This window comes from Ammospiza caudacuta, chromosome 1, assembly GCF_027887145.1.
Source record: "Ammospiza caudacuta isolate bAmmCau1 chromosome 1, bAmmCau1.pri, whole genome shotgun sequence".
NCBI classification, from domain to species: Eukaryota; Metazoa; Chordata; class Aves; order Passeriformes; family Passerellidae; genus Ammospiza; species Ammospiza caudacuta.
In genome coordinates, this window is record NC_080593.1 from 151,520,760 (window position 1) to 151,546,285 (window position 25,526).

The 25,526-nt window shown below is 50.8% G+C and overlaps 1 protein-coding gene across 1 annotated transcript in view; it reads right to left on the minus strand.

Moving 5' to 3' along the window:
• Positions 1-229: 229 nt before the first annotated feature.
• Positions 230-25,526, minus strand: part of PTP4A3 (protein tyrosine phosphatase 4A3) — a 41,883-nt gene continuing 16,586 nt past the window's right edge. Inside the window, exons 2-6 of the mRNA XM_058803069.1 lie at positions 10,386-11,195; positions 9,019-9,111; positions 5,663-5,793; positions 5,233-5,307; positions 230-4,843 (exon numbers count right to left, since the gene is read on the minus strand). Of these exons, the coding sequence (XP_058659052.1) occupies positions 4,726-4,843; positions 5,233-5,307; positions 5,663-5,793; positions 9,019-9,111; positions 10,386-10,490 (522 nt within the window). The 5' untranslated portion in view covers positions 10,491-11,195 and the 3' untranslated portion in view covers positions 230-4,725. The remainder of the gene's footprint in view (positions 4,844-5,232; positions 5,308-5,662; positions 5,794-9,018; positions 9,112-10,385; positions 11,196-25,526) is intronic.

Sequence of the window (25,526 nt, forward strand, 5' to 3'; positions counted from 1 at the left end):
CCCTGTCAGCCTGAAGCCATTCCCTGGTGTCCTGTCACCCCAAGCCCTTGCAAATTCTCTCTCCAGTTCTCCTGTAGCACTGAAGGTGCTCTAAGGCCATCCTGAAGCCCTCTCTTCTCCAGCCAGAACAAACTCCCCCATACACTTCCACCCTTGGCCAGAGTTCAGCTCTGCCTTAGCCTCCCACATCCTGATAATTCCCATTAGCAGCACCAGGCACACAGGGATGTACAAAACAGTGAACGCTTTTTATTTCGCTGCTGGAGTGTAACCACTGTAATTTCATAAAACTCAAAAAAACAACAAAAAAAAAAGTGATTACCGAAGGCATACATTTTTTTTTCCTTTTTACACAAGACGTTAAGTAAACAGACAAGTTTCTTTTTAAAAAGGTTATAAAGTGTCAAGATCCTATACCTCATCTGCATATTCAAAGTGATGCCATCTGATACAAAAAGCATTGGGTACAATAATTTAGCTATGGCTCAGACCAAAAAAAAAACAACAAAAAACAAAACCAAAAAACCCAACAAAAAAAAAATCATCTGGGCTTAATCTACACACTGCTATGGTTGCCCAGGGGGTTAAAAAGGAAAATATGCAGTTCTTTGTTGCACAGAAAGGAACAGCAGGGAAGTGGAGAGTTCATTGGGAGATCAGTCTGAAGGGAAGCAGCGGAATGCCCCCTCCCCGGGAATGTCTGCGAGAGCCCGGCCCAGGCCTCCCCTCTGTGCCAAGAACCAGCCACATTTGTCTCCCACCAGACAGAATCCTATCCAAAGCCACCCGCCAAGCTGCACCTACCCAGCGTGCTGGCAGCAAAACAGATCCAAGACCTTGGAAACTGCATGGAAGTCACGAATCTCCCTGTGAGCTTTCCCACTGGGACTAATAAAAACCAAACAAACCCAATGAAAAAAAATAAAAAAGGAAACAACTCGTTCTATTGTGGGTAGAGCCAGACTCTGCTTTCTCGGGAAATCTGTTCCGCATAAACCTCTGAAGCTCCCAGCCCAAGCACCACAGTGTCAGCCTTACTGCAAGACTCAGCAATTCACAAATGCAGTCTTTACATGTGTGTCACCAGAACTTTCTGAAATTAAGAGCTGGACATTGGTGATGGCCACATTTCCTTCCTTCCCACCATCCCACCCCCTCCACGTGCTCCATCTGACTGGAAAACAAACAACAGAAGGGATATTTGAGGGCATATGTGTGCCGTGTGCCACTGGTGAGAGGACACAGCTACAATTCCTGCTCAGATTTATTCCCTCACACGAGGCTCAGCCATGACTGACTCCTGCGTAAAGGCTGCAGGCTCTTGGTTGGATGGTTGGGGCACCTCTGCTTTGCCATCCCTTGGGTCTCCAAAGTTCTTGCACCAATTTGGAGCCTTATCCCTGCAAATTGTGGTGGCTTCCCATGGAAGGTGAGGGGGTGGATAGGGGTGAGAAATGATTAAAACCCAGTTTGAGCCTTTGCTTGTGGAGAAAAGGGCAGGATGAGGTGGCTGGTTTGTAGCCAAAGCCATGGGGGTGTCTGCTCCCTGTGACATCTGCCAGGACTTGACGGAAACAACCGGAGCAGTGACAGCGTTGGCAAATACATCAGATTTTTAAGGGTGTCCTTTCAGCATCTTGGCATTTGAGGTGAAATGAGGATTAGTGTACAAGGAGAGAACCCAACACCAGCCCAAACCATGAGCTCTTGTCTGGTGTTGTCTACTGAGTTTCAACCTTCCCCATTACCAAACTGTCTTAAGGCTTTTGAGCTCTTCTTTGAGATTTCTAACCCAAATCCCCCTTGGAAGACCTCTCAATTTCCCCAGCCTGTTGATTCTGTAACCTTCTCTAGGCTGAAACTTTGAGGAGCTGGTACCTCAGAGGAAGGAGCCCAAGTCCATAAAAAAAAAAAAAAAAATCCCAAATATTTGGCAGTCCAGCCCAGAGAAACTTTGAATTCAGCCCTTCATGCAAAACAGCAGCTCTTGGGCTGCCAAGGTATCCTTTCCATGGAAGCAGCACATTTTAGGGTTAAGGGGGAGATATCCATGAAAAAAAAAGAAAGGAAAAATATCTAGGACAATTAAATCAGCATGATTTGGTTTGTTGGGGGTTTGGTTTTTTTTCAGTGAATCATAAACTGAAGAGGATCAAGATGTCACTCTGCCAGCCAGATGCCCTCAGGATTTGGCCACACGGCCAGATCAATGACTGCTTTTATACCAGAAGCTCCCTAATTTGAGGGTGATTGGGTTGATGCTACATAAAGCAAAGCCTGTCCCCTTCATGTTCCACCCAGGCTGAGACCTAAGTGAAGTCTTGCTCAAGAGTGGCCAAAGGAGGCTGAATTCAAATCCCTCTGTCCCGAGCCTGAGTCCAGCTCAAAGGCATTGTGGCTGAATCCCAGGACCTCGTGCCCTGGGCAACGTTCCAGGTGATGCTGCCATGAGCATGAGTGAGGAAAACTCATCTTGCCAGGGCAGAAACATCTCCAGGCCCATAAAGCAACAGTTCCCACAAGGAAGGGCATGGGACTGGGAAGTTTCCTGGCTAGCAGGGTCTGGAGCTGTCACCACCACAATGCCAAGCCACCTCCGATGTCCCTGGGGAAGGAGCAGCACCTCTTTTAGCAACAGCAGGACAGACCCAAGCAGGAAGGGGATGGTGACCCACCCAGCAGGGTGCTCTAATACAGTCAGGCCTTTTTATCAGCCCAATCCACACTATTCCAAACCAACAGAGACCCTTCAGCCTTCTCCACGAGTCTTGGGAACCAACAGCCTAGGATAGAGCAGGACAAACTCAAGGCATTGAGGGTTGACCCACAATGCTGGACAGGCCCAAGGTGTGTGGTGTGACAACTCCAGGGCCACATGTGGAGGATCCCCAGCTCTCTCAGCACAACTTATCCCAAAGGATGACATTCCCTGCCCTGCAGTGGGGTTGGCCCCTGTCAGGACAGGTGAAGTGGTGCTGGAAACAGCTCCAAACACCTCAGCTGCTCACCCATGTGGTGGTACAAAGCAGGCCTCAGCCTCCTGCAGGTACTGAAGGTGTCTAACCAGCCTTCCTCACCACCTGTCCCAGGAGATGAACACTCTGAAGTGAATGTCTCTGGATATCTACATTTTTGAAGGCACACAAACCTTTGGAGAGACCCAACTCAGGGTCAACAGGACACTGAGGGCATCTCAAGCTGCTCAGCCTAAAACCCCAAGAGGTGGAAGGAAGATCAGCCCTCCTTGTTTCAACAACTGTGATCCTCTGCAGCTGAGGTGTGAGCAACCCAAAGGACACCTGGAGCATCCCCTGGGCCACATGGATGTCCTGGTGGCAGTGGATGGCAGCCAGCTGTGACAAAGTGCTGGGGATCAGGCTGGGGGACCATGGGTCACCTCCTGGGCTCTACTGGGCAGTGACAGGAGAAAGAATGGCCAGAGGATGTGCGGAAGACAAACAGGGTATTTTTTTAAGTTTTTTTTTTCCTTTAATTAGCAAATTTCTTGTTATCCTCATTAAAAGAAAAAAACCCACCCCCACACCCCCTAGGTGCCCACTGCTCCAGCTGCTGCAAGCGTTCAAAGGCAGAAAGTTGAGAGATGTTTCATGTCCCAGCTCAGGGCAGCTCTGAGCCCACCCCAGCTGGATGTGTGCCAGGTGACTCAGTACAGATATGGAAAAGGCAGGTGCAAAATTAGGTGATGTGCTCTTGCCAGGAACGCCCCAAATCCCCATGGAGAGCTGCAGCCCAGCCCCTTGGCCAGCAAATGCAGTGGTGGTGGAGGACATGGATGTGCCTTGAGAGGCACACTGTGTCCCCAGGGCACTGCAGCCAGAATTGGGTTTGTGCCACAGCTCAGGGGTGGGGACAGGACAGCAGAGAACCCACCACCCTGGGCACTGAATTTGGAAGCTGTAAATAAGAGCAGCCCACACTTTGGGGGACCCAGTGCTGATCCAGCACCCCAGCAAAGCTGAGTGCCTCAAAGCCCTGCTGTAGTCCCCGAGGTTCTCAGCAGCTCTGCCTTCACTGGAGCGAGTCCCCAGTGAGCCCCATCTGCAGCATCCTGGCTGGCACTGAGGCAACAGGGAGGTGGTGAGCTGATAGAGGGGCCAGGAGAAAGGGAATGGTGCTGGGGGTCTTAGCTCAGCCCTTCCCCTGGTCACAAGGGTTACTGAGCTAAGAGCCCCTGTCACCTCTCCCTGCTATCACCACCTTCCCCCCCGAGGCCACTGTGCTATCCCCACCTCCATCCCTGCTGCTGCAGCCCTTATTGATGGGGAAGAGGTGGGGAAAGGCTTTTCTGGGGGTGCTCTGGCCCTTCTGCACCCCATCCCTTCTCAGCTGGCAGAGCCCTGCCTGCACCACCCCAAACCAAGCACTCTTTGCCCACCCCTCTGAGTGCAATGGGAGGGGAAAGGGAGGAGGAGAATGATGATGAAGAACAGTCACATGAGCTCATTGTCTGCCAACACCAAGAGTCTAAGGGCAGTGCTGCCTTCCCTCCTTGGGGCTGCAGCTGGAGAGAGCAGACTTTTTTGGGATCCAGCAAGACGAGTGTGCTGTGAGTGCTGGAACACACTGGAGATGCTCCATGTCCCCAGCCCAGCCCTGGCAGAGGGGCAGCATTGGGGAGTGCAGGGCTGGGCCAGGAGGTGAGGGGTGGGATGTGTGCGAGTGCCTGGGGGTCTGTGCACGGATTTTGGCAAGAGGTCATTGAGGTTACATGATGCAGCATTTGTTCTTGTGGTTATGAGGGTCCTTAAATCGGAGTCTCTGCTTTGGTCGGTATTTTTCCAAGTACGTCAGCTGCTTGCTGTTGATGGCTCCTCTGCGCTTCCTGGGGGGACAGAGAAATGCCAGAACAGTCAGAGGTGTGGCATGAGATCCCTCCCACCCCAAACCACTCTTGTCAGGGTGCTGAGCACTCCTTCCTGGAGCAGAAAGGGATTTTGGAGGCTGAAGCCAGGTGCACCCTCCAGGGATTGAGATAGGCACTGAGCCCAGCAGCTTTCCTTGCTCATCCACCCTTTGAGTCCCAGGACATGGAGAGCTGGGGAGGAAATGTAGGGCAGAGATGGGGTGACTGCCACAAGCCCCTCAGGGATGCTCCACACCAATGCCTTGTTTTCCCACTCCCAAAGGAGAGAAAACCAACGCCAGTGTCACAAAACCCATTCCCTCAGAGAGGGGTTTTCTGCCCTAACACCACACCCCTGCTCCACTTACTGTCGGATGAACTGGATGGCATCTTCATACTTCATCCCACTCTCTATCAAGGCCAGCGCGACAAGGACGGGAGCTCTGAAAGGCAGAAGCAGTGGCTGTCACTCCCCAGTCAGACAGCCCAGAGGCTGATATCCATCATCTAAAGTTCAATATCCATCATTTAAAGTTCAAGGAGAAGCTCAGGTAGCAGATCCTCCCCATCAACACCTATTCCCACTAAGGTTTCACAAAACCCTGCTGAAAGAGGGACTGGGAAAAGGAAGGAGGAGTACTGGCATGGTTGTCCCTCTCTTGCCTTCATGGAGAGGTGGCAGCTGGGATAAAATCCTGCTCAGAGTGGGGCTGGGGAAGGGGAAGAGGAGAGCTGGCATGGTTTTCCCTCTCCTGCACTCATGAGGGGTGGCAGCTGAGGGGCTGGGCTCGGACTCACCGGCCCAAGCCGGCCACGCAGTGCACGGCCACGCAGCACCCGGGGTCCTCGCAGAACTTGGTCTTCAACAAGTTGAGCCAATCTTCCACAATCTTGCTGGGAGGAGGTGCTCCATCATCAAATGGCCAATCCTGCATGGTTGGGAAGAGAAAAATGTTGTCAAGTCTCTGGGGAAAACCTTTTAGGGGTTGGGTTTTACTTGGGGTGATGGTGTTTGGGGCATCAGCTGCAGGGAGGTAGAAGAGTGCCACAACTGGGCTCACAGTGTAGCTCTGTAGGGACACAGGTGGTTTTGTGGCATCATCTGGCAAACAGGAATTCCCTGGCTGCTCTGGCTCAGGGTTTGAAGCCACACAAATCTAGGTCTGGAGTCCTCTGGCCTCCTATGGACAGGTTCAGCCTACAGGAGCACCTGTAGGATCTGCAACATGGTTCCCATGACCTCCTGCTTCTGCAGACCAGGATGGCCACCCCATGCTCCATCCCCATCCAGATGAGCTCACTGAGCTTTGGGGTGATGCAGTTCCCATCCTCCCTCCTGCCAGCTCCTAATTCCAGAGTTTGGGATCACACTGTAGGGGATTTGAGCAAAGGTGGCTTGAAGATGGTTGAAATCTCCGAGCTTGATGAGGTGCTGAAATTCAGCTTCCTGCAACACATGGAGGGGAAGACCAGAAGAATGGTCAGGGGACCACATCACACAGCCCTAGAGAGAGAGTCAGAGGGAGGGAGATCACTCCAAATGAGGCTATCTAAATATCATCCTTCAGGAAAGGCTACTAAGGGACAAAAAAAAAATCCCATCTCCTTCTGAGCTTCATCCTCAAATTGCAGGGGTTCAAAATTGGAGCATGGTGAGGAAGTTGGTCAAATGGATTTTGCATTTGATACCCCTCAGCCCTGGGCTCAGTTATGAGGGGTAAGTGTCCCAAAATGGGGATTTCTTTCCCAAAACAGATTTGTCAGGAGGAGCAAGGCCACTGGCTATGCAGCACTGGCAGAGAGAGACAGGAAGGGAAGCATCACTTGGAGAGGATGTGGCTTGGTGAGCCCTGAAGGGTGGGGGGTACTGGGCCCTAATCCTAGATGTTGAGGAGTGAGTCACTAAGCTGCTGTGCTGAAGTCACCCTTAGTGTGAGAAGGCAAAATAAGCTGCTTCACTTCAGTGTTTGAACAGGTGGTGAGATTTCTGTTGGGATCTGATGGCAAAGGAGCACGCTGGGCTTCAGGGTATTTGCACTGTTTGAGCCAGCCCTGTCCTGCAAGGCCATCTCCTCCTGCAGGGCCATATCCTCCCTGCAGCCATGAGTGCAGGTCAGGGGCTCACACCAGGGACGACACAGCACCCTACAGAATCATCCCCTGATGGAATGGTTTGGGATGGAAGGCACCTTCAAATATCATCTGGTCCAACCCTCTGCCCTGGCAGGGACACCTTCCACCATTCCAGGCTGCTGCAACCTGGCCATGAACACTTCCAGAGACGGGGCAGCCTCAGCTTCTCTGGGCAACCTGTGCCAGTGTCTCACCACTCTCATGATAAAAACCTTTTTCCTTATGTCTCCTCTAAATCTGCTCTCTGCCAGTTTAAAGACATTCTCCCTTGGTCTAGCACTACATGCCTGTGTAAATGGTCCAGCTCTCCTGCAGCCCCTTTAGGGACTGGAAGGGGCTTTAAGGTCTCCCCAGAGCCTTCACTTCTCCATACACAGACCTATATATGGTCTATATACAGAAGCATAGGATTGTTTATGTTGGAAAATCCCTCTAAGATCATCAAGTGTTATCCCAGCACTGGCAAGGCCACCACTCCAAGTGCCACATCTACAGCTCTTCTAAACCCCTCCAGGATGGTGACTCCACAATTTCCCTGGGCAGGCTGGTTCAGTGCTTGACAACCCTTTCAGTGAAGAAATTTTTCCTAATATCCAATCTAAACTTCCCCTGGAGCAACTGAAGGTCATTCCCTCCTGTCCTCTTGCTTATTATCTGTGAGAAGAGACCAACTCCTGCCCTTTCAGGAAGTTGTAGAGAGGAAAGATCTTCCCCAAGTCTCCTTTTCTTCAGGCTAAACACCCTCAGCTGCTCCTCATCAGACTTGTGCACCAAGATATATTTATATGCCAGATCTATCTATGAGGATACAGATAAATAAATGAGGATACAGATAAAAATATACCAAACTGTGTATATCAAATAAAAATATATACCATGATATCTCAAAAATATACAGAGATTTGATATAATTATAGAGATATTTCTGTACCTGCAGAGATACATCTATCTATAGAAAACCAGGTTATAGATATCTCTTGATTTGCCTTATATAGTTTCTATATGGTTATAGAACATTGATATAGAAGCTATTTAGTTTCTATACAGTATCTTGTATAGTTTCTCTAACTCTCTATATAAAATACATCCTAGATATGTATCTCTCCACATAAGAGAGATATAAGAGATGTAAAGAGGTATGTATATCCTAGATATAGAAACTCAGACTAGAGGCTCCAGTTAGAAATGGGGTAAACTGCAGAATTTGGTGTGTAAGTGAGCAGCTATGATCTACAACACACAGATTCTATATATGCAGGATACAGTGATCTTTCCAAGATATATCCAGTAGAGACACAGATTGCATCTCTATCTAGACATCTGCATCTGGAGGATCTGTATCTAGAGAGCCATGGGATTATCCACCCAATATCCCTGAGGATCTAAGAGCCTCCTCTCTCTAGGATATACATTATACAGACAGAGCTATATTAAGAGGTCCTACACACAGAGGACCACCCCAGGAGACACAAGGCCTTTCTAAACCCTTCCCTAAATAATAAGCAGAGCCTCACTTCCCAGCTGGAGCTGAACTCCCTGGCAGGGCTATCACATCTGACATCATCTCCAATTACCTATCAGCCAAGATACAGCCCAGGCAGCTGCATGCTCTGCCTTTCCCAGCTTGCTGCCTGCTCCCTTTCATCCCCCCCAGCTGCACCAGCCAGCTGCTGGAAGAGCTCACAGCACCCCCCAGGATAAGATAACGCTGGGGGGGAATGGGAACCACGTGCATCTTCCTTGTGGGATCAGGAGCTCTCATCCCTGGATGCTTCAGAGCCTGAGCAACAGGCAGGGAGGCAGCTGCCGACTCAGGCAGTGAGTCACAGTTTCGGCTGCGTGGGCAGCACGGCTCTTTTTAAAGCACCAGCCTCAGCTCAGCTCAGCTGGGCTTCCAGCTCTGCTCCTGCCTCAGTGTGATGCTGTGCTGGGCTGCCAGGGTGTTTAACAGCCCCAAGGGATGGGATTATTAAGGGTGGTGTTGGGGCAGCCCCCCTGTGCACATCCTGCTGCCCACCTACCATGACAGTGATGCCGTCCTTCTCCAGGGGGGTCTTGTCATAGGTCACTTCACACACTCGCACGACCGTGGTGGCACCGTACTTCTTCAGGTCCTGGGCAGGGAAGGAGAAGGAGAGGTCTGAACAGACCCTGCCAGATGCACCCCAGCTAACCCCAACACATCCAAGCCCTGCTATGACCGTGTGGAGCAGTATGGACCCTTAAACAGTGCTGTGCCCCTTCTCTGAACCCTTGACTCATGGTCCATCCCTGGCAGGCACAAGGAATCACGAAATCCCAGGACACTGAAGCCACGTGGCCTTGTAGGATTTTTAACCAGCATCTTCATGACTCCTCAGTCACGAGTACCAATGGGCCATTTATTTTTAAGCCCTGCCAGCCTCATCAGCAGGGATTTTATACCTCAGGCAAAGAAACATCCCTGACATGGGTGCCAGTCCTCTGAAGGAGAAACTGTTTGTGCCTGCTGAGGTCACACTCCTGGAGCAGAAATGCATGGAGGCAGCAGTGGGGGAGTTTGAGCATGCCCCACCAGCAGAGCTCAGCATCTCACAGATGGCTCAGGGGCTCCTTCTCCACCTCGCTGCTGTATCCCATCATCACTCCAACCCGCTGCAGGCTCAGGCGTGGGCCTTGGGATGCTTCCAGCGTGGCTCAGTGCCCGGCACGAGGATTGCCCCCGGATTACGCGCCCGGTGCGCCGGCCTCGCCGGGAACCATGAGATCATCCCCAGTGATCCACCTCCTTTGTTCCCCATGGCTGCTCACCAGACCGTGGTGAGCCCCACATGCTCAGCAGCCTGGCCAAAAGTCTAAGAGACTGGAGGAAAGGGGAATTTTTCTCTCTTCTCACTGGTGTGGTCCCCATCGCTCTCTGCAGCGAGTAGGGGTGGCTGTCCCCAAATCACAGCCACCTTCCTGTCACCCTGAGGCAGTGGCACTCACACAGCTGCTACTAGTGCTGGCTCTTCAACACCAAGCTCTCCAGCACTACCCAACACACTCTAGGCACTACAGCTTTTGGGATCAAAAGCCATTATTGAGGTGCTGGGAGGGACAGAGCGGGTTTTGTGCACCCATGTGCATCACTCCAAAACCCTGTGACATGATGTGCTGGTGGATCTGGCAGGGGATGCAATGGGGATGGGAAAACTCTGCTCCATCTCTACTGTGCCCAAACATCACACTTGGGTTCCTGAAAAACATCCCATCCCAAAAAGCTGGCAAGGATTGGACCCACTGCCCCAGGATGCCACCAGGGGCTGTGGTACCAAAGGGGATGTGCTACCCTCTCATCCACATCATCTTTTAGCCCCAAAAGATGCAACTGGACCCTGGTGCCCACCTTCCAGTCTCCCCTCCTTACCTCCAAAAAGGTGCTGAGCGTGGCATTGGTGGGGTTGTGGGTGATGAGGAACCTCATGTTTTTGTAGCAGACCTCCACAGGTGCAGGGCGGTTCATCCGGGCCATGGTGGGGACAGTGGGAAGGTGAGGTGGTGCTGACAGTGGCAGGGGAAAAACCCAAAAAAAGAGTGGTGTGGAGGGGCAAAAAAAAACCAAACAAAAACCCCACGACCCCTCTGCGCTTCAAAAATAAAAATAAAACAGGATCAAGAACTCAATATACAGACGTTGTGCAAATAATCCCAACTCCTGGGAGCGCACCGGCTTCCTTGACACACCACAAGCCTCCCAGGGGGAAAAAAAAAGCCAGATTGGAAGGGGGGGGAAATAATATTAATGAAATAATAATAATAATAATAATTAAAAAAAAAATCCCTTTGCTGTAGTGTTGGCGTCCTCTGCGTGTGTGCGACGGCGAGCGGCTGCCGCCTCCGGTGCCGCGCGCTCCCGGGCGCTCTAGAAAGGCCTCTGCATATGGGGGGTGCTGGGTGGTGGCGGGAGGGTGGCCCCCGTCACGTTACCCCATCGGGGTATGTGGAGTACTTGGGGGCGGCACGGGGGGCCGGGAGCCTACGGGGCGGCGTCGGGCAGCGGAGCCTCGCTGGGGAGATCCATGCACGGGAGCCTTGAATGGTTGAGTCCGAGGGTCGGGGTGCTGGGCGGGACGAGGAGAGGTGGCCGGGGGCTGCTGCTTCACAGGGCGGGCTGCAGGGGGTTGTGGGGATCACAGCTGCTCCTCAGCACCTCCATAAATCCCAGTGCAGAGCGAGGCTGCGGGGGAGAGAAAGGGAAATGTGATGGTGAGAGCGTGCTCCTCCCCAAGGAAGCCCCTGGCTGGTGTGGGTACTCCTGAAGTCACCATCACTTTCTACATCCCCTGCGAGCATCCCTGACCATTCTCATCTTAACAGGAGATCACAAATTAGAAAGTGGGGTGGTATTTAAAGCTAAAGCTGAAATATTACCTGGAGAGCTGGAATGGCACTGGAAAGCCAGAGAGGGTAACTCACATTTCACCAGCAGAACAGAAAGCACATGACAGGGAAGGCCTTGCTCCCCTATACCACCCAACATCTGCACCTGATGGTGGATTTAAGTACCCAATTCATGCCAGCTGAACCCCCTGACACCCCTCCAGACCCCCCAGACCTCACCTTTGTGTCCCCAAAAAGCACGCTGAGTATCTCCACCCCAAATGCACGCTGTGCCCGAACCCAGCTGCCGCTGCCGCTAATCGGCCACATGCTCCTGGCACTGGGCTCATGTCCACTAAATGCACATCTAATGCTCTTAGGAGAATTAAGCTGCCTGCAAATGAGCTATCTTGGGGAGGGGGGGCCAAGGAGGGGGTTGTGTGTGTGTGATTTTGCCAGGGTTGGTGATGGATGTGTCTCCCTGCCTGCTCATCCACATTCCCACGCGCCGGCACACTGCTCCCAGTAACGGAGCCCGGCCCCTCCACCCATGGCATCTTTGCTTTCAAGGATGGCAGTGGGAAGGATTAAGAAAGAAAATCAACTCCCACTGTGTAAATACTCAAATCCATGAGATGATGGGCCCAGCAGGGAGGCAAGGGCTCTGCCAGCCCCACTCAGTGCTGAGGGAAACCCAGCCAGAGCCTCCCCAGGTTGTTCCCCACTGGACTCTTGTTTTGAAGCTGGTCCTTCCCCAGGTCAGCAGCTGCTTAGTGCTGGGTAGCCAGAACCTCAAAATAGACTATAAGCACATAAGTAACACGAGCCAGGCCAGCAGGCACCCCCTTGGCTCTCCTCACAGCAGCCAGAAACTTTCCCCTCTGGATTGTCTCATCCTTATGCAAGGAGGCAAGGTGGGAGCAGGGAGATGAGCTGAGCCCTGACCAGCTCATGACAGCACCTGGCTGCTGACAATGGGTTTGTCCAGGCCTGAGCATCATTTACAACGTGTTTAACGCCTCCTGTTCTCCAGTGGTAGCCAGGAATGAAAAAGTTAAATAGCAACAGGAAAATGCCAGGTGAGGTGTCAGGGGAAGCAGAGCTGCTCTGCTGAATGTGCCCAGTTTGGCTGCTAAAATCACAGACTCTTCCCAACAACCATGTTCCATCACACCTGACTAATTTTTTTTGCCTGTAAAGAAGGGGATAATGCTATCTCAGAGTCCTGCAAGGATGTTCTGGAAAGTTCAAACCCTACCTGGGCTGCAGGGGATGAGTGGGACATTCAGGGGGGATGACTTTCCAGTCCCCATTGAGAAATCAGAGTTTAGAGGCTGATGGAGGCTGGGAGCTTGGCTGAGGCATGGGAGTGAGGTGAGAGCTGCCTCTCTGCAGCAATTTAGGTGTGATTCAGAGCAGCTCAGCCCACAGATGATGCTGAACCCCCCAGGGTAGCTGATCCTCCCCACCTGGACCACAGCAGCTGGAATTTTTGCTCAAAGCTTGCAATGATCCTGCAAGATGGGCTGGGAAACCTGCTTCCCCCACAGTGTTCACTGTGTTTTTTTTGGTGACGATCCCACCTATCACTTTGTCTGTGGGGTCTGCTTCCTCCCAAAACAATCTCACCATGGCTGAGTAAGAGCCAATTTGTTATTTCTGGAGGATAATACTGGGGTGGTTTTGGCTCCTACATATCCCAGCTGCCAATCTGTTGGCCAGCACAACCACAAAAAGGGACGGGAGGTGGGAGAGATGGGCAGCCACAGTTGCCTGCTCAAAGGGAAGAGCTGATGCAAAGTAGGAATTGCCACAAACCATCGGCTTGAAAGCCCAGTGAAACAAAGGACTTGAGGATATTTTGCTTTTACTTTTCATGCCTTTGCTCTTCGGGCTTCCAGTGTGTTTAATGCCATCTGTCCTAATGATTTGATCTGATCCTGATGATCAATCTGATTTGACACACCAGCACCAGAGGTGCACAAGGGAAAGCATCAAAAAAAAAAAGACTTTTCTCCCTCCAAAGAACCTCATACCTCGTTTTAACCGGCTGCCAGGGACATCAATACAAACTGTGCCTATGTTTACCCATGTCCTGGATTAAATCCCACCTGCTGAGCAGCCCCGTGGGGCTGGGAGCTGCTGCCAGCACCAATGCCAGCGCTGCCCCCTGTCATCATCCAGCACACAGTTTATGCTCCATCAGTGCTCTGGATCCTGGACAATTTTTTATTGGCTTGGGCGTGCTCGCTGCTAGTAAGGGAGGCTCAGTGGGAACCGCCTGCCTACGAGAACAGCGAGTGCTCCTTTCCCACAAGGTCTCCTCTCTCCAGTGGAAGTGTTTCAAGTATTTTGGCAATCACACATCCCAGCAATTCAGTCCTGAAGCCCATAAATCCATAATGGGTATTCAATCACAAATCATCCCCGGCGGTTCAGGCTGAGATGTTGATCTCCATATTAAGCGTGGCAGAACAATGTGGAAAAGGGAATTTCAGCTAATATTAATAACCTGCCAAGTGGAATATAAATCCTTCTCATTTGAGCGCTCCGGGGGATGGTGAGGAAGCATGTGAGGACACAGTGAACAAGCCCTGGATGAGGATGCTCAGCACTGCAGCAATGGCCTGTCAGGCTCAAACCCGTTTTGGGGAACCTCGATGAAAGGAGGTTGTAGCCAGGTGGGGGTTGGTCTCTTCTTCCAAGTAACAAAGGACAGGACAAGATGAAACAGCCTCAAATTGTGCAGGGGAGGCTTAGATTGGGTATAAGGAAAAATTTCATCACTAAAAGGATGCTCAGACATTGGAGCAGGCTGCCCAGGGAAGTGGTGGAATCAGTATCCCTGGATGTGTTCAAGAGGCACGGATGTGGCACATGGTTTAGTGGTACACCTGGCGGTGTTAACAACTGATCTCAGAGATCTTTTCCAACTTTAATGATTCTATGGATTTCTTTTCACCATGAGTGTGGAAATTTCTGCTTCTTCCACAAGAATTTTGCAGCCAAGAGCCCACTGAGGATCCAGTATGACCACACACCAGTGTGGCAAGACAGCAGCGAAGGATGCTGCTCTTGGGGATGGCGACCACTGAGCCATCATCTCCTTGTCTTACACCCCCACAGCTGAGGGGATCACAGGGCTCTCTGAAATACTCCTTTGCAGGGTGGCAAGACCATTACAAACATCTTGGCCTCATCCCAGATGTCCAGGGACTGAGCCTGCAACAAAGGAATGAGGCTGATCTTCCTCATGGCAACTTGATGGAAAATAAAGGTCAGATCTTCTTCACTCAGTGACTGGGAGAGCTCAGTTGGAGCAGTGAGCAGCTGCCTGACCCGATGGCTGTGCTGCTGGTACCCGGCTAGCGGGACACAGATGGTGGAGTCAGGTTTTCCTAAACACAGCACATCCCCAAGAGAAGGAAAAGGAAGCTGTGCAGAGCCAAAGTGGCGCTCCACATGAGCCTTAGCAGCGGGACTCGGAACAAAGGCTCTCACTCACCCAAACAATGTGTATCTCACCCGTGCATAAATATAGATCTCAGAGTGAGCACATCTCCTGTTCAAAGTTCATCTTCAGAGAAATGCAACAGAACACCCAGCCGTGTCATACTTTCTTGACCTCTCTCCTGCTTTCAGCTCACGTAGCAAGACACCGACCAGCCCTTTCCCCTTTAGGCTGATGAAGTCTTGCTCTCCCTGCTCCCAACAAGCACTTCCATCACCTGAGAAATGAATCCAAGTTTCTGAGTATTTCCAGTTATCACCCTGCAGAAGTTTCTGCACACATCCGTTGCCACTGACATGACTGACCATGGGGAGGAGGTCTCTGAGGTTCAGCTGCACACGTAAAATTTGTACCAGCAGTACCACCACTGTCACCATTGCCACCAGCATGAGCAGCACCAGCAGCATCACCATTGTCACCATTGCCACCAGTGTCACCACTGCCACCACCATCACTGCAATCAGAATCAGCAGCACCACCACTGTCACCATTGCCACCACAACCACCACAATCACCACTGCCATGAGCACCACCACGGCCACCAGTGTCACCACTATCAGTAGGAGGAACACCACTGCCACCAGCATGACCAGCACCACTGCCACCAACACCACCACTGCCACCAGCATCAGCACTACCAGCACATTCCAAGCATTGCCACCAGTGTGACCACTGCCACCATTGCCATCACTGCCAGGGAGAACAGGTCCCAGGACACAGAGAGCCACAGAGCTGTCCCCAGCCTGTGACTGCAGCTGGGACACAGCCAGTGTGCTGAGATTTCCTCCAGTTGCATCCGCACGGAAGGAAACAGGAAAGGTCCGGGAGGAGAGCGATGGAAACAAAACACGCAGCAGGAGCCAGCATCTGTGGGTAGAGGTGCAAGCAACACCAGCACATCCTGCTCCAGGGAGGGCAGAGCTGCACAGAGCAGATGGGATGTCCTGGAAAAGCCATGCTGGGTACCATGGTGGCTGTGGGTACCTGCTGCCAGGGGCAAAGCAGTGCCCAGCACCATCTGCCAGGGCAGCATTGTGGGGTTTTTCCTCCAAGGGGTTAATTTTTAGGTTGTTTTTCTTGCTACACGTGATGTTTTCTGAGCAAAACACAACAAGGAGGATTAAAAATGCACAGGTGTAGAGGGAGAGGGATGGGGACTCTTGGCAGCCCATGAAAACACACCTGCAAGATAAACCAAGTCATGCATCTTTCCCCACATCCTTTTTGGTGTGCAGTAAATACTGGCTAACAGGAAATTTTGCCGAAGAGAGCTGTGCAGCCCTTGATTTTACAGCTCCAGTTGGACTTAAGGAGTTTGGTAGCATTTAGAGAGCAGGGAAAGATGCCAGCATTTGCAAGCAGGAGGCACTCAGGACACCAGGAAAGAGGGAGGAATGGGGAAACTGAGGCAGAGAGTCAGCCAGTCAGATAAAAAGAAGAGCAAAGTCTTCCCAGCACTGTGCAAGCTGGGAATGCACCGGAGGCACTGGTAACATGATCAACCCTTTCTTATCTTGTATTTGCACCTTTTGTCTTTGAAGAGAGGCTGAGGCACAGAGTGGAAAGTGCCTACAAAGGTCCTTTGGGAGTTGTTTTTCCCTCTCACCCAGATTCACAACCCCTGGACACCGACCCTGTGCTCACACTGGAATTCCTGTGATGCCACCAGTGTCAGGGCTGCCTCTCCTGTCCAGAGCTCACAGGGCAATGCCCTGGAGGAAACATGATGCTTCAAGCACCCCTTCAACAGCCCCTTAGCTGGAATTTCAGCTCTTCCCTTCTCACAAAGCCCCCAAGCAACTCGAATTTGAGGTCTCCATGGACAGCTTTTTAACCCAATTCCTTCTTGAACCAGAAGAGATTCAGCCATCAGAGAATCATAAAAACCAGAAAAAGGCACTAAACCTTCCATGCTGTGGGTAAAAGGAACTCCCTAGCTGAACACTGCCCCCCATCCATCCCTCCCACCCTGTCCCCAGCAGAGGACAACTCACACTGAGATCCTGGTTTTATGGTCTGGGATATCCCCTCCACTGCCTTCCCCCAGCAGCCACGAGGAGCTCGCAGCCGTGTGCCCACGTCAGAGGTTTTTCCTGGCTTGGATTTGAAGGGAAAGGAGGAAAAAAAAGAAAAAAGAGGGGGGAGGAAGAGAGGCCAACTCCATGGGGAAAAGTAATAACAGGCTTGGGGCTGGCTGCCTCCCAAATCTGCAGAGGGTGTGCCCTAGAGGGTTTTTCTGGGGAGAGGTGAAAGGCTTGATCCTTTGGGGATGGATGGTCCCCACGCTCTGGTGGCCAATGCACAGGGAAGTCAGGCACCCCAAATACTGAGGGCCAGCTCCCCCCATCCTTCAGGGATTTCTTTTGGCCAGAAGAATCAGGGGAATAAAAGCAAATCTGTGTGTGATTGGACATTTCCAGGCTTCAAGCCTTGTCCAACAGTATCTTTGGAAAGAAAAGAATCCCAAAGCAGCATCCTTGCCCCAAAACACACACTGGGGGCAAACTGACCCCAGTGCTCCCCCCTAACAAGTGCCACTGCCACGTGTCTCTCCCACCCTGGAACTCTGGTGCAGCTGAACATCTGTTCAACTTTTTCTTGTGGTTTCTCACGGTATTTTGAGCAAATTTAATACTTGTGGCAGGTGGCAAAGCTTAGGGGTGCAGAATGATGTGTTTTTTGGGGGAAACATGAGAAACAGCAGCACACTCCTGGGTAGGGCAGGGAGGAGCTGCCACGACCTCCCATTTGAGGTGCAGTTGGAGCCTGAACCTCTGTCCCACGAGACCTGAATTTTGCTAATTGCAATGTCCCTCCTCAGTGGGGGGATTCTGATGGGAATTGTCCCTACATTACCTGGTCAGGCCACCAGGAGCCCTGAGCCAAGGCCACCAGAGCCCTGTCTGCGTCACTGGCGCCTCTTGCACAAGCCCCAGCCCAGGCAGGCTGCGGTGGCTTTGATGGAAGTTTGCTGATGGAGGGGGCTCCACGGGACTCAAATCTACCCAAAGGGTGGATTTTGACCTGCAGACAATGTTGAAATAGTGTTCTGTGACATGCTGGGGGTGCAACACAGGACAGAACATGCTCTGCCTGTGATGTGTCCCATGGAAAGATCTCTGGTGGCATCAAGTTATGGTCAGGATTGTGCAGAGAAGCCAAGCTCTGGAGAAAGGCAGCTCTTCCAAGTCAATGGCAGCAGGTTTAGATGGCGTTTGTGGGTCTCTCAGCTTCCTCCACCATCCAGACTCTGTGCTGCTTGGGATTGTCCTCCCAAACCATCTTGCTGCTGCTCTGCACTTTTTGTTTTACACATTTCACCCCAAGACAGGGTCACACATATCCTAACAGGCTGCTGGGAGGTGGCAGCACCACCAACCCTATCCTGTGTGAGGGACACCAAAGCACTTCTGAAGGCAGCCACCAAGCCCATGGGGACAGTAACCCCCTGGGTTGTCTCCTCCTCATCCTCTCCAGCCATGGCTATTGTCACTTTAACAGCAGAAACTGCCCCTTGAAACTGCCCCTCCAGGGATGTCCCTTTTTCAGCAGGATGGGACAGAGCTGCTCCATGTAGGTGAGAAGTGTCCCCTCAGGAGTATCAACAACACAGAGAGGTCCTGGGGAAACACAACTGAGTGTCAGCCAGGATAATTAAAAGCCATGGAGGAAGTGAAGGGAGATGGGAAAAGAGGCTGCTCCTGGGTAGGATGTGTCAAGGTCTGGCAATGTTATCAAGACCCCAGAACACATCACACTCCTGGCTCCTCCCATTAAGCCCAGGTCCTGCAGAGATGGTTTTCCCTAAAACCCTCCTCCAGAAAACTCCTTAGCTCCAGCAGAAAGACACAGCAGAGCTCTGTGGTTGCCACAGGACAAATGCTCTGCAAAAGCAACATGTTGACAAAGGTGGGTAGTTCCAAGCTGCCAGATTTGGATGCATGGCTACAGCATGGCCTGATCCTGTACCCTCTCCTGTTCCCCTGCACCTACTCCTACCCTCCTGGACCCAGCCATCCTCAGCAACAAGGACAAAATCCTATGGTCCTGCCACCCTTGTGCAAAACCCCAAAGCTGTGCCAAGAGTTGTCTCACACTGTGGGAGCTCACAGAGCAAATGAAGGTGGTTTTCTTTCAAATATAAGATCAAAGGGCATGAAATGCTGCAAGTCACAGCTGTTCTTGCTGGAGGGACAGCAATGTCCCCACTCTCACTGCCAAGCCTGCCTGGTGTGTAAACACTGCCTCATGTCCTCAGCCTGATTTGCACCTTGTCGACATGGGAGATGGGGAATAAACTGGAAGGAGGAGGAAGGAGGATCAAGCATCACTTTGGAGAGAGGAGATTAAGGCAGTGGGAGCTCAGATTGCTCAGGGTCTACAAACCACAATAATAGAATTGTAGACAGAACTGTAAAATCATTCAGGTTGGAAAGGATCTCCAAGCTCATCAAGTCCATCCTTTAACCAGGTACTATCCTACCCACCAAACCACATTCCTGATTACCATGTCTACCCATTTTTGAACACTTCAGGGATGTTTTCCACCAGTTCCCTGAGCAGTCCATTCCAATGCTGAGTTGCTCCTTCAGTGAAGAAACTCTTCCTGATATCCAACTTGAATCTCCCTTGGTGCAACTTGAGATCTTTTCCCAACTACAGAACTTCTGAAACCCAAAGCTCCTTGGAAATGCACCTTGCAGCTGAGCTCAGATGGGCATAAAAAGGTGAGGATGTGGCAGTGGCTCTTTCTGCAGCTCAGGAATTGGTGGTCAGGGAGACCTCACTGCAGGTTTTCAATGTACTAAAGAGGCTGAAAAAAAAAGATTCAAAAAGACTTTTACATGGGGCTGTAGTGATAGTACAAAAGGCAACAGCTTTAAACTCAAAGAGGGCAGGTTCATATTGAACATAAGGAGGAGATTTGCTATGATGGGAGTGGTGACACACTGAAACAGGTTGTCCCCAGAAGCTGTGGCTGCACCAGCCCTGGAAGTGTTCAAGGCCAGGCTGGATGAGACCTTGAGAAACCAACTCAACTCGGTTGCAACTGGTTGCAATGGAAGGTGTCCCTGTCCATGGCAGCATGGCTGAAACTAGACAATCTTTAAAGCCCAAACCACTGCATGTTTCTCTGAGTGTCTGATGGCCAGAGTGGTTGGGTGTCACCATGACCCTTCCCCTGGGTTCTCCACATCAGCTCCCACCCAGCTTCCCACCTGCAACTTCACCAAATGGGGTTCAAACTGGATTCAAGTTTAACCAAGGTATTAAAAAAAACCTTGCTGGAACAGGACACTAAGAATTAGGGAAATGGGATGAAAAACCCTTTGGGCTGGAGCCCTACAGTGCTGCAGCTTGGGACTTGGTGGTTTTGGACTGCAGAAATGGGCTCCCCAATTACCACCAAGCCTGTCCCTTTCTGGGCTGCACACCAGAAGCAGGGAGCAGCTGCTGCAGCCCCAGATGAGCAGATTTTAAATCACATCCTCACTTGTCACACAAGAGATGCTCTGGCATGCCAAGGCTGCTCCCAGCCATTGTTGGAGGCGAAACCAGCTGAAAAAAGATGGCAAACTATACAGATCCTGGCACTTCTTGAACTTAAATGAACTGTCTTTTGATACAGAAGATGAAGAGTCATCCAATCCTGTTCCTGTCATTCACAGGAAGGATTTCTAGCAGTGGCTTTGTAAAAGCCAGCAAACGCCCTGGTATTTCAGGAAGGGAAATTGCAATGATTTGCATGAGCAAAAAGCTCATGTCAGAGCCACTGTGGGATGATGATACTTGGTGCTCTTCCCATCCTGTCAGGGAAAGCAAGGAGAAGGTCATGCAGCACAGCCAGCTGGCTTTGATGGACTGTGCCCAGGTGATTTTGGAGATCATTGAAGGAGAAGGACCACATCCTCAGGGGAATGGCAGGATGAGGAAGAAATCCATTCTGTCTAGAGAGGAAACACCACCTCAACACCATAACAAGAAGGAATGGTACACCCAGAAAAATCAAATCCAACAGCGGGATGTCACAACCTCAAAGCTCCTTTCCAGACTGATACCACTCTTGGAAAATGTGGAGGTGAAGTGGTCATCACCAAGTGTTTTTGGGGCTGGAGGAACCTGCAGTCAGCAGGTTCTCCCCAAAATCCCAAAATGTTGGAAGGAGAGGGTCTGACTGTTCAGGAAGTACCCAGGAAAGCTTACTCACGAGCATGCTTTGCCTTTGACTCTCTTTCATCTAGATTTTTGCATAAATCTGGTGCTGCCTTTAGGGAAATGCAAATTCCCCGGAGAAAGGGGAGCGTTTGAAGGTGCTGGCTGCTCTGACGCGCCAGGCAAGGAAGCGACGCTTTTATCACCTGAACATTAAATAAAGGCTGAGATGTGAAGCCTCCCCACCCTGCTAAGCAGGAAAACTTCCTCAGCTCCTAGGGCCGGATCCAGCAGGGATGGGACAGGCAGGATGCAGCGTTTCATCTGTGCTCTGCACATCCTCCCCAGCCCCAGGGGTGAGCTTTAATGGCCTGGAGACACGCAAGGCTCCGCTTGGTTTCCCGGCTCCGCTTGGCTCCCTGGCTCCTGGATGGTTTCTGAGGCATTTTTGACACCCTGGCGTGGGTGGCATTTCCAAGCCACCCTTGCTGTGCTGGAGCAGGCTCTAATCAAGCTGAAAGCAAATGAGCTTGCCTGGGTAAAGGAAGCTGCAAACTCAAATTCATCATTTATGATGAAGCTGACTGATGATAGTAAATGTTTTTCTAGGGATGCACACGTACATGCTCTGCCTCTCAGCAGGGAAAAAGGGAAAGGAGGTGAATGAAAAAGCAACACCAGTAACAAGCTGTCTGGGTTAAATACTGGCTTTGAAATCCATCCAGAATGGTCCCTGTCCCTCTGCTCCCAGGGGCACACAAGAGGGTTTCAGCCTGGGGAGGAGGCAGACAGACATTCCCTGTTCTGTTGGCCATGAGTGCATCCTGGGAGGGTTTTTCTCCACCTCTTTTTCATGCTGCTTCCTAAAGAGCCAGGCTGCTGCAAACAGAAAACAAAACATTGAGGAATATCTATGGAGACTTTGCAGAACACCCAGTGCTGAGTTAAGGCTCAATTAATTCCCCCATTGTAAGCTCCTTTGGTACAGAGAAAAAGCAAAATTAGGGCATTCCTATTAATATACCTGGCTACATGCTGAAATCCATACTGTTTCACTATCCTAGAAGAAAAACCCTACAGATACAGATGTGTACACAGTACTTCAGCAGCCAGCACTAAGGATGTTTTGCTACTTCACAAATAATTTAAATTTGGCACTGCACATGTCAACCAAGAGCAAAACAAGCCTGGTGTGGGCTGGATCACAGTGGGACAGAGGGAGGAGACACAAGGGACACTGAAGATGTCCCTTCTAGCCACAGGACATGGGGTTCATCTGCTCCAGTGTAAAGTCAGCAGGTACTGGTTTGGCTCAATTCTACCAGCACGAGGCTGTCTTGGCAAAGGCATCATGGAGTTGATCATGCCTTGGGGGAGTTAAAAAATAAATAAAAAAGTTTATTTTCAGCATGATCCGTTCCCAGCCCATGTCTCTACAAACAGGCAGCTGTACTGGCAGGGCACTGTGGGCAGCACTGGCACAGGCAGCCAAGGGTTGCTAAATGAGCACTGTAATTCAATGCTGAGCCATGGGGTGAAACTCTGCCCTGTGTTCCCACAGGGGAATTTCTCTGGCATTTTCTTTTATCAGCTGGTCAATAAAACATCCCCATCCTGTTTCCAGATCTCCTGTAAGTGTCATTCGTCACGCAGATGGAGCACATCCTCTCTGCTGTCATTAGCACGTCCTGGGCTGGCATTTACTAGAAACAGAGGGACTTCCCTCAAGCTCCACCAGATAGTGGCACCTGGAAGGTTGTGGGGACCTCAGCAAGAGACCTCCCTGCAAGGTTTGGAAATTCCAACCAACCTGTCCCATGTGGACACAGCCTCCCTGTCTGAGCCTCACAAGCTGGCAGGACTGTGGTGATCTGGCTGGGTGCACCCATGGAGCCATCAATAACTCAGGCACAGAGGAACTCCTGCCCCAAATCTGCTCCCAGGAGACTGGCACAGTGTAAGAATAGGAGGCTTTAGTTAACACTAAGGATCAGCTCTGAGCTCATCCAATTCTCCAGCAAGGCAGGAGCATCATTGTGGCATCACTGCCTCCAAAGCTGGTGACAACACCTCCAACTCCTCACCAGGAGTACATCCCAGCTTGCAGCCACAGCACCCAGCATGAGGAAGGTTCACACCATGCAGGACCTGGTGTGATGCACACCATGCAGTAGTGCATCCCTCTGATGCTAGGGTATTGATAAAACCCTGGTCTTCAACCTGTCCCCTTCAATAAAACAGCTCCATGAAATCTCCCCTAACTTTAGCAGATACCAATTTTAGCCCAGCTGCCTGCATGACACCTCTGCTGCATTTTTATGCCTGGCTTCAGGCAATATTCTGATTTTTGTAATGCCTGAAGACAGTTGTGGGGAATACACAGCCATTTTTAAAGCCATGGCAAAAATAAAACAGTGTTTTAAAGGGAAACAAAGGGGGGACAATATCCTTGTTCTGAAAAAAAAAAAAACAACAACCCTACTAAGATTTGCTGACAAAAACTACCAACATGTGAGACACTTCTATTCTGATCCCCATCTCTGAACCATGAAATCACAAAGCTGGACCATGGGCTGCCCCACTTGTCCACAGCTCACTGCCACTCTGTGCTTGTTATCTTGGGGGAATGGAGTGAGGTTACATGGCTGTCCTGCGCAAAAGCTTTTCACACATTTGTTGTCATTCAGATGGGTTTAAAATCTGATTTGTTTTTTTTTCAACTTTCATTTTTGGAAGTGATTTATCATGCCTCTGCATTTTAGCAGAGAGCACTAAATGGATGGAGGATGCTAAAGAGCAACTCTGGGATATACAGAAGGTATTTCCATGTCACATTAACCCAGCCTTGTAAAAGATGAGAATTTGAGACAAACTTTGTCTCCAAATCATGCCTTTCTCAATGAGTTCATTTTCAGGAAGCTGTCCCATCCACTAACCTCAAAAAATGTCTTTGGCTCGCATCCATTAAACCAGATAAATGAGAGTTTGTAAGTTCATAACTTGAACTGAAGTCAGAAAGTTTTGCCTTTCGTTTTCTAGAGCTGATTCACGGCCAGCCTGACCCGAAATGTGGGCTTGCTTCAAGTTTTTTGTCATTTCAGGGTTCATTTGCAGTTTAAAGTGATGTTCTCCTCCTGCCTGAAGCCTCCTGTGCTCTCATCCCAGCTCAGTGCTGGCACAGCTTCTCTCTGCACTCCTCAAAGCCTGTGTGGACAAACTTTTCAAACTTGATCAAGTGAAATGCCCCTGGATTTGCTTCTTTGCCAGAAATTCAGAGATGTCAGGCAGGAGAGAGCACCACCTTGGACTTGTTTTTATCTCCAGAAAGACATTTGAGCTTTTCCAAATTGAGCTTTTCCCCTCTCTGCTACACCAGTACAAGAATTGTGAGCTTCCTTATTTCACTGAACCCAGCTGTATTTCTGGCCTGCAGAGTCAACAAGAGGAGCAGCCAGCTTTTTGGCTCCCTTGGAAACTCTGCAGTCCAAGAAAATCAGACGAAGCATTTGAATGTGCTCAAGCTTGTTCGTCAACAGTCTGATTTTGGAGGGACCTGACCCCGCGCCCGGGCCGGCCGACGCTGCACTGACAGCAAGATTTTTGGGTCCTCTGTGGAACACTCCTGCAACAGCCCCCGCTGCCAAGTGCTGCTAAAGTTCCCAGGCTGAGGAGCTGGACTTGAGAGGCATCCACTGCAGGGTTCATGTGAGTTGCTGAAACATCTCAGCTCATGGGGAAGGGTCAGAGTGGGGAAGGACGTGCACAGTGTTGACTACAACTCAATAAAAGCAACAAAATGCCTAAAGAGGACTGTGACATCTCATATTGACTGTCAATGGAGGGCTGAGGATGGAAGGGACCACCTCCAACCTCCCCAAGGGGTGAAGTATTGCTATGGGCATCTCACCCCCGATGCCCTGGCAGCCTCATGGACATCCTGCAGATCAGATGGTCACTGCAGTCACACATTACCACCACGTCTGGATTGATGGATGAGATTCCTAGTCCTGGCCAATGAACTGTGCTTCTCTGAGGAGATGGAGCATCTAAAGCACACTTTTAGAGCTAAAGGATATAATTTCCTCCCTTTGCCCTGCCCAAGGTCACTGAAGGACATGGAGACACAGATCTTCCTTCCCAAATGCCCTCTCTCAGCTCCAAAGACCACCAAACTCTTTCATAGGGTCCTTCAGAGACAGGAAATGCACCCTCTACCCCAAAATGTGGTCACTCTGGATCCTCCAAACAGGCTCATCCACAGAGCTCATCTGAGGTGTGGTGCCTGGTCATGGCCCAGGATGAGGCATCTGGCTGAGCCTGCAAGGTGGAAAGTTCAAGTGGTTGCTGTTTATTTGGCTTTGCAGAGAGCAGTCGCCCAGGCTGAACGTGGGCCAAGCACCTTCCCATGGCAGGAAACACTGCTGGGAGTCTTTAAATAACCACCAGTGGTCAGGGCTTTGGTTTACAGCTGCTCTGGATGGAAAACCATCCCTCACTCTGTGTCTGCTCCAGCTCCCTCCTGGG